Source organism: Balaenoptera ricei, chromosome X (genome assembly GCF_028023285.1).
Source record: "Balaenoptera ricei isolate mBalRic1 chromosome X, mBalRic1.hap2, whole genome shotgun sequence".
NCBI lineage: Eukaryota > Metazoa > Chordata > Mammalia > Artiodactyla > Balaenopteridae > Balaenoptera > Balaenoptera ricei.
In genome coordinates, this window is record NC_082660.1 from 132452026 (window position 1) to 132467054 (window position 15029).

At 41.8% G+C, this 15029-nt stretch overlaps 1 protein-coding gene across 5 annotated transcripts in view; it reads left to right on the forward strand.

Moving 5' to 3' along the window:
* MTM1 (myotubularin 1) overlaps positions 1-15029 on the forward strand; it is a 96207-nt gene that overhangs the window by 78092 nt on the left and 3086 nt on the right. For all 5 annotated transcript variants that reach the window (XM_059910995.1, XM_059910996.1, XM_059910992.1 and 2 more), the window contains 5 exons: positions 339-524; positions 2432-2638; positions 3752-3844; positions 4457-4570; positions 9240-9416. In XM_059910995.1, coding sequence (XP_059766978.1) covers positions 339-524; positions 2432-2638; positions 3752-3844; positions 4457-4570; positions 9240-9416 — 777 coding nt within the window. The remainder of the gene's footprint in view (positions 1-338; positions 525-2431; positions 2639-3751; positions 3845-4456; positions 4571-9239; positions 9417-15029) is intronic.

Here is a 15029-nt window from a genome sequence, read left to right on the forward strand (position 1 = left end):
ATCCGATGGAAGACAGCGACCATTCACACCCTGCTCTTGCCTTTCCAGATCCGGAAGAAGAGCTAGTTATTATAGAACATTTTGAAAATGACTTTTTCTCGCAAATACAGATCCTCAGGAAATTGCCAGCTCGCCATCTTTTTTCCCTAGCTCAAAGTGTGACTGATGTTGTTGAGGCCTAGTGTCAGATAGGAAGTCAGGTCACATCAATGATTGTATCTAAGTTGCAAGTTTTTAGGTTGAGATTTGGAGGACCAATAACCTTTGAAATATTTGTGTAAGTTACTGAAGAAATAGAAAACCCAACTTACTGTTTTGTGTATCTTATTGTTTCTTAGGCAACAGGAGGAGGATACGAAAGTGATGATGCATATCATAACGCCGAACTTTTCTTCTTAGACATTCATAACATTCATGTCATGCGAGAATCTTTGAAAAAAGTCAAAGACATTGTTTATCCTAATGTGGAAGAATCTCACTGGTTGTCCAGTTTAGAATCTACTCACTGGTTGGAACATATCAAGGCAAGTATATTTTTTTGAAAAAAGATACACATATATAAAAAAGAAAGTAATGGTTTAGTGGATCAGGAAATTTTTTTGATTCCTTAAATTAAAAACAAAACTGAACAGTGAGAGAGAGAATATTTGTTGTATATGGCTCTACATTTGACAATTTTGTGTTTCTTTATAATTTGCTTACTTAAATTAAAGATTTCACAATATTATCTCCAGAATATTTTTTAGAGTTTGTAGAGATGTCACTTTCCAACTCGTCAATAGCAAGTAGTTGAGCTTTTCACCCAGGTTTATTTAGGAGTAGATAATTTATTATTGAACCATTACTGGGTATGACCCTCAAGAACCTAGAGCAATTGTTTTTATTGAAACTTATCTCAAATTGACTTTGTTTAAAGAATGAGTTTTGTGTTTTTATTATATTCAATCCTTCATCTTGATAGAGGCATCAAAAACCTCCATTCTTTTAAAAGTACTTGAAGTTGGGACTTCCCTGGTGGCACAGTGGTTAAGAATCTGCCTGCCAATGCAGGGGACACAGGTTCGATCCCTGGCCCGGGAAGATCCCACATGCCGCGGAGCAACTAAGCCCGTGCGCCACAACTACTGAGCCTGCGCGTCTGGAGCCTGTACTCCGCAACAAGAGAGGCCGCGATAATGAGAGGCCCGCGCACCACGATGAAGAGTGGCCCCCGCTTGCCGCAACTAGAGAAAGCCCTTGCACAGAAACAAGGAATTTCTATGAAATTTCTAGTAAAGGCAAAACTGTAGAGACAGAAAGCAAATCAGTGGTTGTCTGGGGCTGAGGGTGGGAACAGAGATTGGCACCCGGAACTATCTTGGGTAATAGAACTGCTCTGCCACTGGATGGTGGTGATGGTCGCAAAACTGTATAAATTTATTAAACCTTATCGAAGTGTACACTTACAGGTAAATTCTACTGTTTGTAAAGTATACTTCTGTAAATACTTAAATCATCAAAAAATGACATCAGAGCAGTAGCTCTTTGTATGCATACATTTAGTCACTGGTAGGTCTCAAATTTCTACCAGAGGCTGTCAGTTTATCTTTAAGTAAGGATTCTGCTATTTATGAGCCACATAAGAGTTCATATCTTGTCAATTTAAAGGCCAGAAGGTGATTTCCATTGTATCATGCCTTTAAGGTCTAGACTGGACCTCTTGGGCCAGTGATTTTTCTAATGTGATCACTGTTATGGGTTGTACTGTGTCCTCGCAAAATTTATATGTTGATGTCCTGACCCCCAGTACCTTAGGGTGTGACCTTATTTGCAAATAGGGTCACTGCAGATGTGATTGGTTAAGATGAGGTCTGACTGGAGTAGGGTGGGCCCTTCATTCAATAAGGCTAGTGTCCTTATGAAAAGGGGAAATTTGGAAACAGATACATGCTCAGGGAAAATACCATCTGAAGATTGGAGTTATGCTGCCAGAAGGCAAGGAACTAGCAGAAGCTTTGAGACAGGCCTGGAACAGGTCCTTCCCGAGAGCCTTCAGAGGGCGCATGACCCTGCCCACACCTTGATCTTGGACTTCCAGCCTCCAGAAATGAGAGATAATACATTTCTGTCATTTAAGCCACCCAGTCTGTGTGACTTTGTTACGACAGCCCTAGTGAACTCGTACAATCACATATGTGAAAGAAAGCTTGAAATGCAGTTTGGCTTTTCGTGTATTTGTCTTGTTTTTTAATACCTACTTGCATTCGAAGGCAGTTTCTGTAGAGGAAAAGCAACAGACCCTGCAGCTTCTGGCCTTCTGTTTTCAGAACTCTTTCTGTTCTAGATGTTAATAGTATTTTAAAATGGACTTTAAGTAGGGCTAAAAGCTGTAAGTTCAAATTTAAGCAGTCCCTCCCAGCTAGCTACTGACTCGCATGTTTTTCTTTGGCAGCTCGTTTTGACGGGAGCCATCCAGGTCGCAGACAGGGTTTCTTCAGGGAAGAGCTCAGTGGTGGTGCACTGCAGTGATGGATGGGACAGGACTGCCCAGCTGACGTCCCTGGCCATGCTGATGTTGGACAGTTATTACCGGAGCATCGAGGGCTTTGAAATATTGGTCCAAAAAGAATGGATCAGTTTTGGACATAAATTCGCATCTGTAAGTAAACAATAAAGCTAGTTTTTTAAATGTCTGATCACCACCATCTGGGATTAAAAAAACTATTTGTGAAACCAGTGATTTCCTTTTAAAAAGAAAATCTGAGGAGTGTAATAAAAAACACTCTGCAGGTTTGAAAATGTGTGACGCCTTGGGTTTAGCCAGTCTTTTTAGGAGACATGTTTGTCCATCTGCGCTATTTACAGTTTCGCTTGAAAGTAATACAAAAAGTGTTTAAATTGAAATTGTGCAAAAGAAGGAAGATACTCCTTTTTCAACTAATATTATAACTATTAGAGCCAAATATTTTGTAGAAATGCTAGACTTTCTGTTGAGGCTTTTACTATTCTCTGATAGACATTTTGAAAACCAAAAGAACCTATTAAAATTCCTATTTCTTTTGAAAACCAAAAGAACCTATTAAAATTCCTATTTCCTATTTTCCTAAAGAACCTATTAAAATTAAATTTCCTATTAAAAGGGTGTCTTGTTTCCAGACACCCTTTGAATAAGCATTTTGAACAAGTTCCGCACATGGTCCTCATGAAGAGAATCCATAGACAGTTTCAGAAACACTGCTGTGTAGCCTTGTAGCCTTCATCTAAATTTCACAAGTAGTGTGAATGGCATCGTCAAGTAGAAAGAGTCATTGTTTAGTAAATGAATAAATGGTGAGGTTTTTGTCTTGTTTTTGAGAAAGAACCTTTTTTTAAAGAACTTTTAATTATAATAATCACACCCTTTTGGACATGGTTTCAAGACTTGAAACTTTGGGATTGGTCCCTTAGCAACTGGTAACTTAACTCTACCTGCATCTGCCCACGACTTGTACAAAATTCCAATCGGATAAAATAGTTGTCATGTTCACATAGCATCATGATGCTTTCTCAGTTTGTATTGATATATTGTAGAAGTTTATATACTTAATTTCCGTTATTTTGAAACCATACGTTATTTTCTGTATTGCCATGGGGAAAAAAAAATACTATTCACTCTCTGAGAAGCTTGGCGTTTGGAACGCAGATTGCTGAGTTGTGATTGTCACATTTTGTGAGTTATATGCTTCCTCAGTTTTGTACCCAGAGATTAAAACAAATCATCACTTCCTTTCAGAGAATAGGTCATGGCGACAAAAACCACGCCGACGCTGACCGATCTCCTATTTTTCTCCAGTTTATTGATTGTGTATGGCAGATGTCAAAACAGGTAAGGGATATTAGGATGAAAATACATCTGACTTAATGTTTAAATATTTTGATATAATATCTGGGATTTGCCTCAGAGTAACACAGGGTAGAGACAGAGATGCAACAAGTTTGGCCACGTGCAAATAATCGTTGAAGCCGGGTGATGGGTACACGGTGTTCACTTTTTTTATTCTCACTACTATTTATGTTGACTGGGAGTTTTCATAATAAAGTTTTAAAATTTTAATATTTAACTGTACTCTCTCTGCTAATGGAGGAGCAGCATAATTGACAATAGCAAGTCGTCTTTTTCAATTCATCCTACGCTGGCATTTGTGTATAGGCGTGTCTGCTACCTTAGACTACCATAAATAATTAAACCATCCTGTGTGTCCTGTATGCTCAGGAGAGCCCAGAAAATGGGCTTATTTTCCCTTTTTCCCTCTTTATTCCTTTACTTGACGCTCAGTTAAGCTCTTCAGCCCTGTGCAAAGCACCAACAGGTGAGCTCTAGCGTGCCACAGACCACAGCCTCAGCTGTCCTCCTGGAACATTTATGCACCTCTTCTCAGCTCTATGCGAGATCAGCCCCAAGTTTTCATGCATTGTTTGCTTGTTTGTTTTTGTCTAGTTCCCTACAGCTTTTGAATTCAATGAACGGTTTTTGATTGTAATTTTGGATCATCTATATAGTTGCCGCTTTGGTACTTTCTTATACAACTGTGAATCCGCTCGAGAGAAACAGGTGAGTGTTTAACATCTTTAACATCTTTTTAGTTAAAGACTCACCAAAATGTGTTTAGTCTGCTGTGAAATAACAAAGAATTTGATAGCTTGGTTTGTGGTTAATGCAAAGTTTCTCATTCTGTACCCCAAGCTTGGGCGTTTTCACTTCAACCAGGGGTTATTGAGTGTGTGGTGTTTATTTCAGGGGTAAGACATTGACTTTGCCTTCAGGGAGTAGGAATGACTTTTTTGTTGAGGTGTAGACGATTTACAATATTGTATAAGTTTCAGGTGTACAACACAGTGATTCAATAGTTTTATAGATTATACTCCATTTAAAGTTATTACAAAATAACAGCTATATTTCCCTGTGCTACATATCCTTATAGCTTATTTATTTTATACCTAATAGTTTGTACGTCTTAATCCCCTACCCCTATCTTGCCCCTCCCACCTTCCCTCTCCCCGCTAGTAACCACTAGTTCGTTCTCTATATTGGTGAGTTTGTTTCTGTTTTGTTACATTGGCTCACTTTTGTTTTATAGATTCCTCATATAAGTGGACACATACAGTATTTGTCGTTCTCTGTCTGACTTATTTCACTTAGCATAATACCCTGCAGGTCCATCCGTGTTGCTGCAAATGGCATTATTTCATTCTTTAATGGCTGAGTAATATTCCATTGTATATACATAGCACATCTTCTTTATCCAGTCATCTGTTGATGGACAGTTAGGTTGCTTCCATATCTTGGCTATTGGAGTAGGAATGGCTGTTAAAGGCATGCAAGGTCACCGTCCCAAAATGCCATAAAAATGTCAGTAAGGGAAATTTTTTTTTAAAAGGCATAAACCCACAAGAACAGGGGGAAATAAGGAAGGAGACACAGCAACAAACTTGGAAGCTGGAAACCTAGTAGATAAGTGGGAAATAACTGTACTTGAGAAAAGTGACTCGCAAACCAGCAGTGGGGAAGCCAAGAACCAGGCCACTTTGCATCGCAGCAACCCCATATGACTCAGGGGTTCTGGGGCAAAGGTGTACCAGCGTATGGGGCAAAGAGGGAAGGGTAAGATAACCTGAAGGTCTGTTTAGAATAAGCAGGTAGCTTCCCCAGATCACCTCCACTTGTCTCTGGAGTTAAGGACAGAGGTTTCTTCTCGAGAGAGGGTGAGAGTAGGCATCCGGGCTGGGGACCTGAGTGTCCTCAGGGGATGAGGTGAATGGGAAGAGCTGGTCTGTGAGAGACCATGTCCCCTGCTCACTCCCAGCATTCTGGCAGCAGGTCCTTATCTTTCAGGCGAGAGGCTGTTGGCAAGAATGGGGAGAAAGTGGAACCCTTGGATGTTGCTAGTGGTATGTACCCAAGAGGAATGAAAACAGGGGTTGAAACAAAAACTTAGACACAGATGTTCATGGCAGCCCTACTCAGAATAGCTAAAAGACGTCAACAACCCCACTGTCCATCAGCTGATGAATAGATGAACTAAATGTGGTCTATCCATTCAGTGGAATATTATTCAGCCATCAAAAGGAATGACGTTCTGATCCATGACACAAATGGAGGAACCTTGAAAACATGCTAAGTGAAAGGAGCCAGACACAAAAGGCACATATTGTATGATTCCATTTATATGAAACGTCCAGAAAAACAAGTCCATAGAGACAGAAAGCAGATTTGTGGTTGACAGGGGCTGGAGGGAGGGGAGAATGGGAAGTGACTTCTTAATGTGTACAGGGTTTCCTTTGGGGATGATGAAAATGTCTTAGAACTTCATAGAGGTGGCAGTTGCACAACATTGGGAAAGTACTAAAAGCCAGTGAATTGTAGACTTTAAAATGGTGAATTTTATGGTACGTGAACTACACTTCAATTTGGAAAAAAAAAGAAGGAATCATCTCTAGAGAAACTGACTAGCCCAAGAAGAAGGACCTAAAGATTACCAACAGCTAGGGTTCCCCATGGTGAAGCTCAAGTTGACAAGCCTCATGACTTCAGAGCTTACATAATAGCAACAAGCAGGAGGGAAATAAAACAGCTTGGAGAAAATAGTTACCATGTAGGGTGGGGAGAAACCTAGACAGGAAGCTATCAGTTAATATCCCAAGAAAGATAGGAAAATATTGGTACCATGAAATAATAACAGTATATTATTTAGAAGGAATATTTAGAGATAAGAAAACTTGAAATTAAAAACGTGCTATCAGGGACTGCCCTGGTGGTGCAGTGGTTAAGAATCCGCCTGCCAATGTGGGGGACACGGGTTCAAGCCCTGCTTGGGCAAGATCTCACATGCTGCGGAGCAACTAAGCCCGTGCGCCACAACTACTGAGCCCGCGAGCCACAACTACTGAAGCCCTTGTGCCTAGAGCCCGTGCTCCGCAACAAGAGAAGCCACCGCAATGAGAAGCTGGTGCGCCGCAACAAAGAGTAGTCCCCACTCACCACAACTAGAGAAAGCCCACATGCAGCAACAAAGACCCAACGCAGCCAAAAATAAATTAATTAATTAATTTAAAAAATTGTGCTATCAATAGAAATTTAAAATTCAGCAGAAGAGTTGTAAGATTAGGTTGAAGTCTCCCAAAAAGTAGGGCATAGAGACAGGTAGAAAATGGAGATAAGAACACTATAGAAGATCAGTTCTGGAGTCCAATATCCAAATCATAGGAGTTCTAGAAAGAGAAAATAGGGAAAGAAGAGCAGGAAATCACCGGAATAATGTGAGAATATTTCCCAGAATTGAGGTGTGTGAGTTTCCACATTGAAAGGCCTACCGAGTGCCCAGGCACAGTGGACAAGAAGAGACCCACAGTAAAGCACATCTTTGTGAAGTCTCAGAACACCAGGGAGAAAGGAAAGACCCTTCAGGATTCTGAAGAGAAGAAGAGTGGGTTATTTGCAAAGAAACAGAAGTCAGGAAGACTTTGAATTCTTCAGCAGCAATATTGGAAAGTAGAAGTCAGCGGAGCATTGCCTTCCGAATTTTAAAGGAAAATGGTTTCAACCTAGAATCCTCTCACCACCCAGCTGTCAACCAGATGTGAAGGAGACCAAACATATCCTCAGACATACATGGCATCAAGAAAGAAGACTGCATGGAGTTCAGGAAGCCAGGAGCTCCAGTACAGAGAGGCCAGAGGGAAGCCTCAGAGGGCGAAACAGAAGAGACTTCCTGAATGAGAGCTGGGTGCATGGCGTGGGGGTGGCCGGGGCAGCTCCCTGCTCCCAGGATGCACCTGGGGACTCCAGATGTGCTGAGTGTCCTGATCAAAGTTTTAAAGACATTGGAGGAAGAGTTTGGGGTTGAATGAGTGATAGATGCCAGGAGAAGTAAGCAAGCAGAATAGACAGCTGTTAAATTAAAGGAAAACAAAACCAAAAATTGGACAGGGAAAGAAATCAGAGTAGAAAAGACATGACTTACCTGGGAATAGCATTTGCTGAGTCATAGCAATCTAAACCCTAAACATGGATCTAACCAAAGCAACGCTGTTAACTGGGGGTCTGAGGCAGGGTAGAAGGTGTGAGCACAGCAGGATGGGGAGGAGCCATTCTCACTGTGGCAGTGTCAGGAGTTAATGCCTGTAACTTTATAGTCAACAAGTAGCAAGAAAAGGGTGTTTCTCACAGGTGCGGAGGTAAGTACCAAATAACGAAATCAATTTTAAAAATCAAACACAGTTGCTTGGGGGAGAAAGGTGAGAGACTACTTTTTTCATAACAAACCTTGTCAAGCTGTTTGACTTTAAATCAACTGTGTGTATGTATAAAAATAAAAACAAGCATGCAAATAAACACAAGGCAGTGTAGACTGTGGCATCAGAAAGGGACAAATGAAGTTTTAGGTGGATCCCAAGGAAGGCAAAATTATGCTGCTATTATTACCGTTCACATTCACGAAATGTGTATGTTCAAAAAATTTCTTCAGTCACTTATTTCAAGCTGTTCTTTTCAGCTTCCAGTTTTAGCTTACTGGTCCTTTCTCCTTGACGTCATTACTAGGAAGAGTTTCCAATTTTGCCTTCAGTAATTTTAATATTTGTATTTTTATTTCCCAAGTTTTGATTTTCCTCTACTTATGATCAAAATGGGTAAAAATCTATAGTTAAAAAACAATGAAGATGTGAATATCTGTATGAGATGATGGACACCAGACTGAAAATTGAAGATTCAGTGAAGTCAGTTATCCACGTGTTTCAAATATCTGGATACTGGCATTAAACATCTGGATGTTTGATTAACATAACGCTTTGTCTAGATGCCTACTGTCAAGTAGACACAGGTTGAGATTTTGTAGTTCTAACAAACACAAAAATGGAAAAAGTCAGTGAGATCTTATGATAATTTTTCTTGCTGCTGAATTCAAAAGAGCGTACTGCCCATCTGTTCATAAATGTTTTCCCTAGCCAGGAATAGTCTTCTTAGGTCAGTGAGCTGCATTTAATGTTAGAGCATCCTTCCCCTCTCTCTTCAGGCAGAAACAGGGGCTCTCAAGCCATTATCTATGCAAATACTGGGAAGTGGTGCTCAGCACTCCCAGGCGCAGAAGGCTTTTTGAGCTATTATGGGGATAATGTACGTGTGTGATTCAAGTTGATGCTCAGCTGTATCGCCGCAGCCTGCAAAATGGTTTGTGTACCGGGGTGTGTTTTTACTTAGGCTTTCCACTTTCTCTTTCCTCTAGAAAGTTACAGAAAGAACTGTTTCTTTATGGTCGCTGATAAACAGTAATAAAGACAAATTCAAAAATCCCTTCTACACTAAAGAAATCAATCGAGTTTTATATCCAGTTGCCAGTATGCGTCACTTGGAACTTTGGGTGAATTACTACATTAGATGGAACCCCAGAATCAAGCAACAAGTAAGTGAAGTAGCGTTGTGAATTACAGTGATGTTGACTGAGTACTACTTCTGGACTTAAGTAATGTTATGTAGTACATTTAAAAAAATTTTTATTTTATTTTAAATTTTTATTGGGGTATAGTTGATCTGCAATGTAGTGTTAGTTTCAGGTGTACAGCAAAGTGAATCTGTTATACATATACCTATATCCACTCTTTTTTAGATTCTTTTCCCATATAGGTCATTACAGAGTATTGAGTAGAGATCCCTGTGCTATACAGTAGGTCCTTATTAGTTATCTACTTTATATATAGTAGTGTGTATATGTCACTCCCAGTCTCCCAATTTATCCCTTCCACCACCTTTCCCCTTTGGTAACCATAAGTTCATTTTCTACATCTGTGACTCTACTTCTGTTTTGTAACTAAGTTCGTTTATACCCTTTTTTAAGATTCCACTTACAAGCGATATCATATGATATTTGTCTTTCTGTGTCTTACTTCACTCAGTATGGACAATCTCTAGGTCCATCCATGTTGCTGCAAATGGCATTATTTTGTTCTTTTTTATGGCTTTTCAAAAATATTATGAAAGGAAAAATAGCAGACTAAAAAAATGACACTTTTATTTTTTTTATTTTTTATTTTTTGAGTTCACTTGGCTCAACTATTTTATTGACTTAAGCATCTGTTTTTAATGGGTTTTTTTTTAACATCTTTATTGGAGTATAATTGCTTTACATTGTTGTGTTAGTGTCTGCTGTATAACAAAGTGAATCAGCTATACATATACATATATCCCCATATCTCCTCCCTCTTGCGTCTCCCTCCCATCCTCCCTATCTCACCCCTCTAGGTGGTCACAAAGCACCGAGCTGATCTCCCTGTGCTATGCGGCTGCTTCCCACTAGCCATCTATTTTACATTTGGTAGTGTATATACGTCCGTGCCACTCTCTCACTTTGTCCCAACTTACCCTTAGCCCTCCCCATGTCCTCAAGTCCATTCTCTAGTAGGTCTGCGTCTTTATTCCCGTCTTGCCCCTAGGTTCTTCATGACCATTTTTTGTTTTAGATTCCATATATATGTGTTAGCATATGGTATTTGTTTTTCTCTTTCTGACTTACTTCACTCTGTATGACAGACTCTAGGTCCATCCACCTCACTACAAATAACTCAATTTCGTTTCTTTTTATGGCTGAGTAATATTCCATTGTATATATGTGCCACATCTTCTTTATCCATTCATCTATGACACTTGCTTTTAAACACAACTTTAGTTAAAAATTGTTTTTAATTACTAAACCATGTATTTTAAAAATTTTATTTATTTATTTATTTATTTATTTATTATTTTTGGCTGTGTTGGGTCTTTGTTGCTGCACGCGGGCTTTCTCTAGTTGCAGCGAGTGGGGGCTACTCTTTTGTTGCGGTGCGCAGGCTTCTCATTGCAGTGGTTTCTCTTGTTGTGGAGCATGGGCTCTAGGAGCGTGGGCTTCAGTAGTTGTGGCTCGTGGGCTCAGTAGTTGTGGCTCACGGGCTCTAGAGCACAGGCTCAGTAGTTGTGGCGCATGGGCATAGTTACTCCACGGTGTGTGGGATCTTCCTGGACCAGGGCTCGAACCCGTGTCCCCTGCATAAGCAGGCAGATTCTTAACCACTGTGCCACCAGGGAAGCCCCACTAAACCATTTATTTTGATTGGTGTTAAACTTACATTTTTCCTGACAACATGAATAATACAATTTTTTTTTTACTAAGATGTAAACTAATTTAAAGCTCTGGAAAATTTCTGAGTTTTGATTGTCAAGGATTTTCTTTAATCATTATAAATTGTTAGACATCATAAGAAGGTTCTTTCCAGCGACTAGACTGAGATGATCCTTTAAGGAAAAGGAACATTGTCTACTCTCTGTTCAGGTGTATGTACTTGTCAGCTAATATCAGAGTGCTCTTTACTGAAGGTCTTTACTTCTAAAGTAAAGATAATTGATCTGTCAAAGGATAGTACAGTCATTTGGCCATTTCTCGGTCCAACATGGCAATGGTGATTTTTGAAGCAAAAGACTGCACATTTTATTAAAGGCACAGTCAGGCTTTCCCTTCTCCCAGCCTCACTGCATCCAATATCAGAAGGAAAGTCCAGCCTGTTTGTGAGGGCTCAGAAGTATGTCCACTGAGCCATTTGTTCTAAGTGCTCTAAATAGTCAATATTTGCGATTGCTCTCTGTAAAGGTTTGCACGTTTTCCTGCAGTCCCAGGCCAGTCTTGCGTAAGCAGAAGCTTAATCCCGCTACAAATAGTCGGGCAACAGCAGGGCCCAGTGCTCAGTCTGTCCCTCGGTTTGTTTATTCCACTCTGGCAGCTGGCCACACTCCAGTGTGTGTGTGCTCTCTCTTCCCACTGGGGAAATGCACGTTTAAGCTGGCCCTCTTGTTTCAAGGTCTCTGCTTGCTTGCATGAAAGCCTTTTGCAATTTCGTAATGGTTGAAATGTGTAGTCTTTTGGAAAGTGACAGATTCCAGGGCTTGAGAACATTCACTTGTTTAGTTTGGGATTTGAGAAGCACACAGAGGGAATGCCTTTAGCGTAGCTCCAGCATTTGGAATTATCAAGTAAAGAGGAAATGGGAATTTTTACAGGGTTCTAAGCAGTGTTACATGGGGCGTGTTCCTTTTCTGATTAAAAAATATAGATGAGCACTGTTTGTCCTATAAATTTCACCTTTTCTGTATTTATCATGGCTTTTTAAAAAACTATTGTTTTTTAGAAAATGTTGACAATTTCTGTACAGGTTCTGTAATCTCCCATCACCCATTTGAACTTGGAGAAATTCTTGAAATTGCAGGCATTTAGAGCAATTCATTTATGATATACAAAGGTAATGACAATTGTGTGACAAGTCAAGTTTGCAGGGACATCATTGGCAGAACTTACTGTGATGTGTTTCTCCCCCTTATTCTCCCAGAGCTTAGCAAAATGGAACTGGGCCAGGTAGGAATGCATATTTGTTTGATTGAGGTTTTTATTTTGAGACACTGATTGGTGTGTTTTAGGATCTGTGACATTTACCCCAAGAAAATAACTTACCCTTTCTATATAGATTTTCTGAACGTCAAGGGTCCTACACGTGTCTTTATTGTCGCTCGGCACCTTGTGTTTTCATTTACGAAATACTGAGCGTTCCCATGCGTCAGGCACTGGGGGGACCCAGAGATTAAGAAGAGGTGGTCTCTGCCCACAAGGAGCTCCCAGACTGGCAGGGGTGCCCAGGAACATAAGCCGATGATGATTAAACACTCGAGGAGAAATGTGGAAACGGAAGTGTGAATGAAGTGCATCAGGTTTCCCGAAAGATCTTATGCAGGACATTATTTCATACAGAAATAGATTACAATCCAATCACATAGGACTTTGCAAATTATATAACGTAGACCTAAAAGAATATACTTAACCACTGAAATCGTTACTCAGTTGTGTGGCCCAGTTGGTATACAGGCAGTTACTGTGGTAAACTGTCAGACCGATGCTTACATTTGACAAGCTATGAATAAGCAAACTTGGTACTTTTATGTAATATGAGGAAGTTGCTCATGCCGAAAGCCAAAGGATAATTTAGTCACGTAAACCTGAGTGGGACCTTCGGCTGCTGGTGAGTCGCGTATTGTCCTCTGGGGACCTCTGCACTCCACGTGGCTGTGAACCAGAGTTGCCCCGGGCAGTTCCCATTTTGCTTAGGATGACAACGAGGACAGACATTCACAGGCTTACCTGGGTGAGGTTTAAGTCATTTCTGATAGAAAAGTTAGAACTTCATGCTTCATTCCCCAAGGGAGATGTTGAGGTGTGGGATTTATAGTCACTTGACTACGAATTTCATTTCTCATCATTGTGTCCTTTGATACACTGTCACAAATGCACTCTTTCCTTCTATTACATCCTCTAAATTGGTTTTGTTTGTTTATAGACTAATGACTTCTACATATTTTGTACCCATTACTAGATCGAATTGTCTTTTTATTTCTAATAGTTTTCTAACTCTATAGCCTCGTCATCGGCAAAAATGATTGTTTTACCTCTCATTTCTTTGTCTTGTCTTAATTGTACTTGCTGGTACAATAACAAACAGATTCTAACAGTCATATGGGAAAGAGAGGTTTTCAAAATAGCCAAGACCAGAAACAGAGCATGGAGGTTCGGAGACTGGGGAGGGTGAGAAGGTGGCAGAGGGGAAAGAATGGACTGTTGATGGTAAATGTTTACTGTTAAGTGGTGCTGGCGCAGCAGATGTCACACGTCCGCACAGACCTCCCGTTCCCCAAACCTGCTCCCCCCGCCGGCTTCCTCATCGCAGCGCTCAGCAGCTCCATCCTACACGCCCCGCCCAGAAACCTTACAGTCAACCTCCCACCCGCCCACTTGGAAAAACAGCTTCATTGAGGTGTAACTGACATACAGTGATCTGTACACGTTCAAAGTGTGCAGTGCGGTCGGTTTTCACATGTGTCGATACCTGTGACACTGTGACCACAGTCGAGATTGTGAACATACCCGTCCCCAGCAAACGCTCTTGTCACTACAGGTGAGCTTCCGTTTTCCAGACAGTCACCCTTGTCTCCCTGCTCTCTCATCCCAGGCTGTCAGGAGAGCCTGCTGGGCTCGGCCTTCAGAAACCCGTCCAGCCTCCGAGCCTGGGGCCGTGCGTTGCTGCAGAGCCTTCCAGCTGGACCCTCTGATTCTCAGCTTGCTTCCTTCTAGTCTGTTCTCAACACGGCAGCCGAAGTGCTCCTTGCGACATATACCCCCCAGATGCCAGCACTCCTCTCCTCAGCACCGTCCTGGCAGCCGCTCGCCTCCCCCGGGGTCAAAGCCCAAGGCCAAAGCCCAAGGCCCAAAGCCTCAGACCTCTGAGGCCTTGTGTGGCCCCCGCCCCACGCCTGACCTCTCTGACCTCCCGGCCTCCTCACCAGCGACTCCTTCTCACACACCCTGATCTGGCCACACTGGGCTCCTTGCTCAGCCTCAAGACACTCAAGCATCTGCTTGGTCGCCTCCCTCAAGCGCTCCCCCAAGAGTCACCTCCTCAGGCGGGCCACCCCGACCACCCTGTTGAGAGTGTAGCCAGCGTGTCCCCGTCCCTCTCACCCTGCTCTCCTTTTCCGTAGTCCTCATCACCTTCCACGTCCCATGTACCTCACAGGGTTGTCTTCGTTGTTTGTCTCCCCCTGCTGGAAGAGAAACACCATAAAAGTGGGCGTTTGGGCCTCCTTTGTCCACTGACGGATCCTGAGCACCTAGAGCGGTGTCCGGCCACTGACGGATCCTGAGCACCTAGAGCGGCGTCGGGCCCTTGGTGGAGCACATTCAGAGAAGAATGGGCAAAGGGTGTTAACGGGCAGTGCACAGCACTTACCGGGTGTCAGGTGCTCTACCAGGCTTTCCTGTTCTAATGCCAATATGCATTTTGGGAAAAACCTTACATTCTGCAAAGTCATGCAGTAAAAAGAACAGGGACTTACAGGAGGGATGGGGCTAGGAGGTAGGAGGAGACCTCTCCAAACCCGTGCACCTCTGTAACCAGAGCACTGATGAAAGCAGCAATCAGGCCTTGGCAGCCCGTAGTGGGTTGAATGG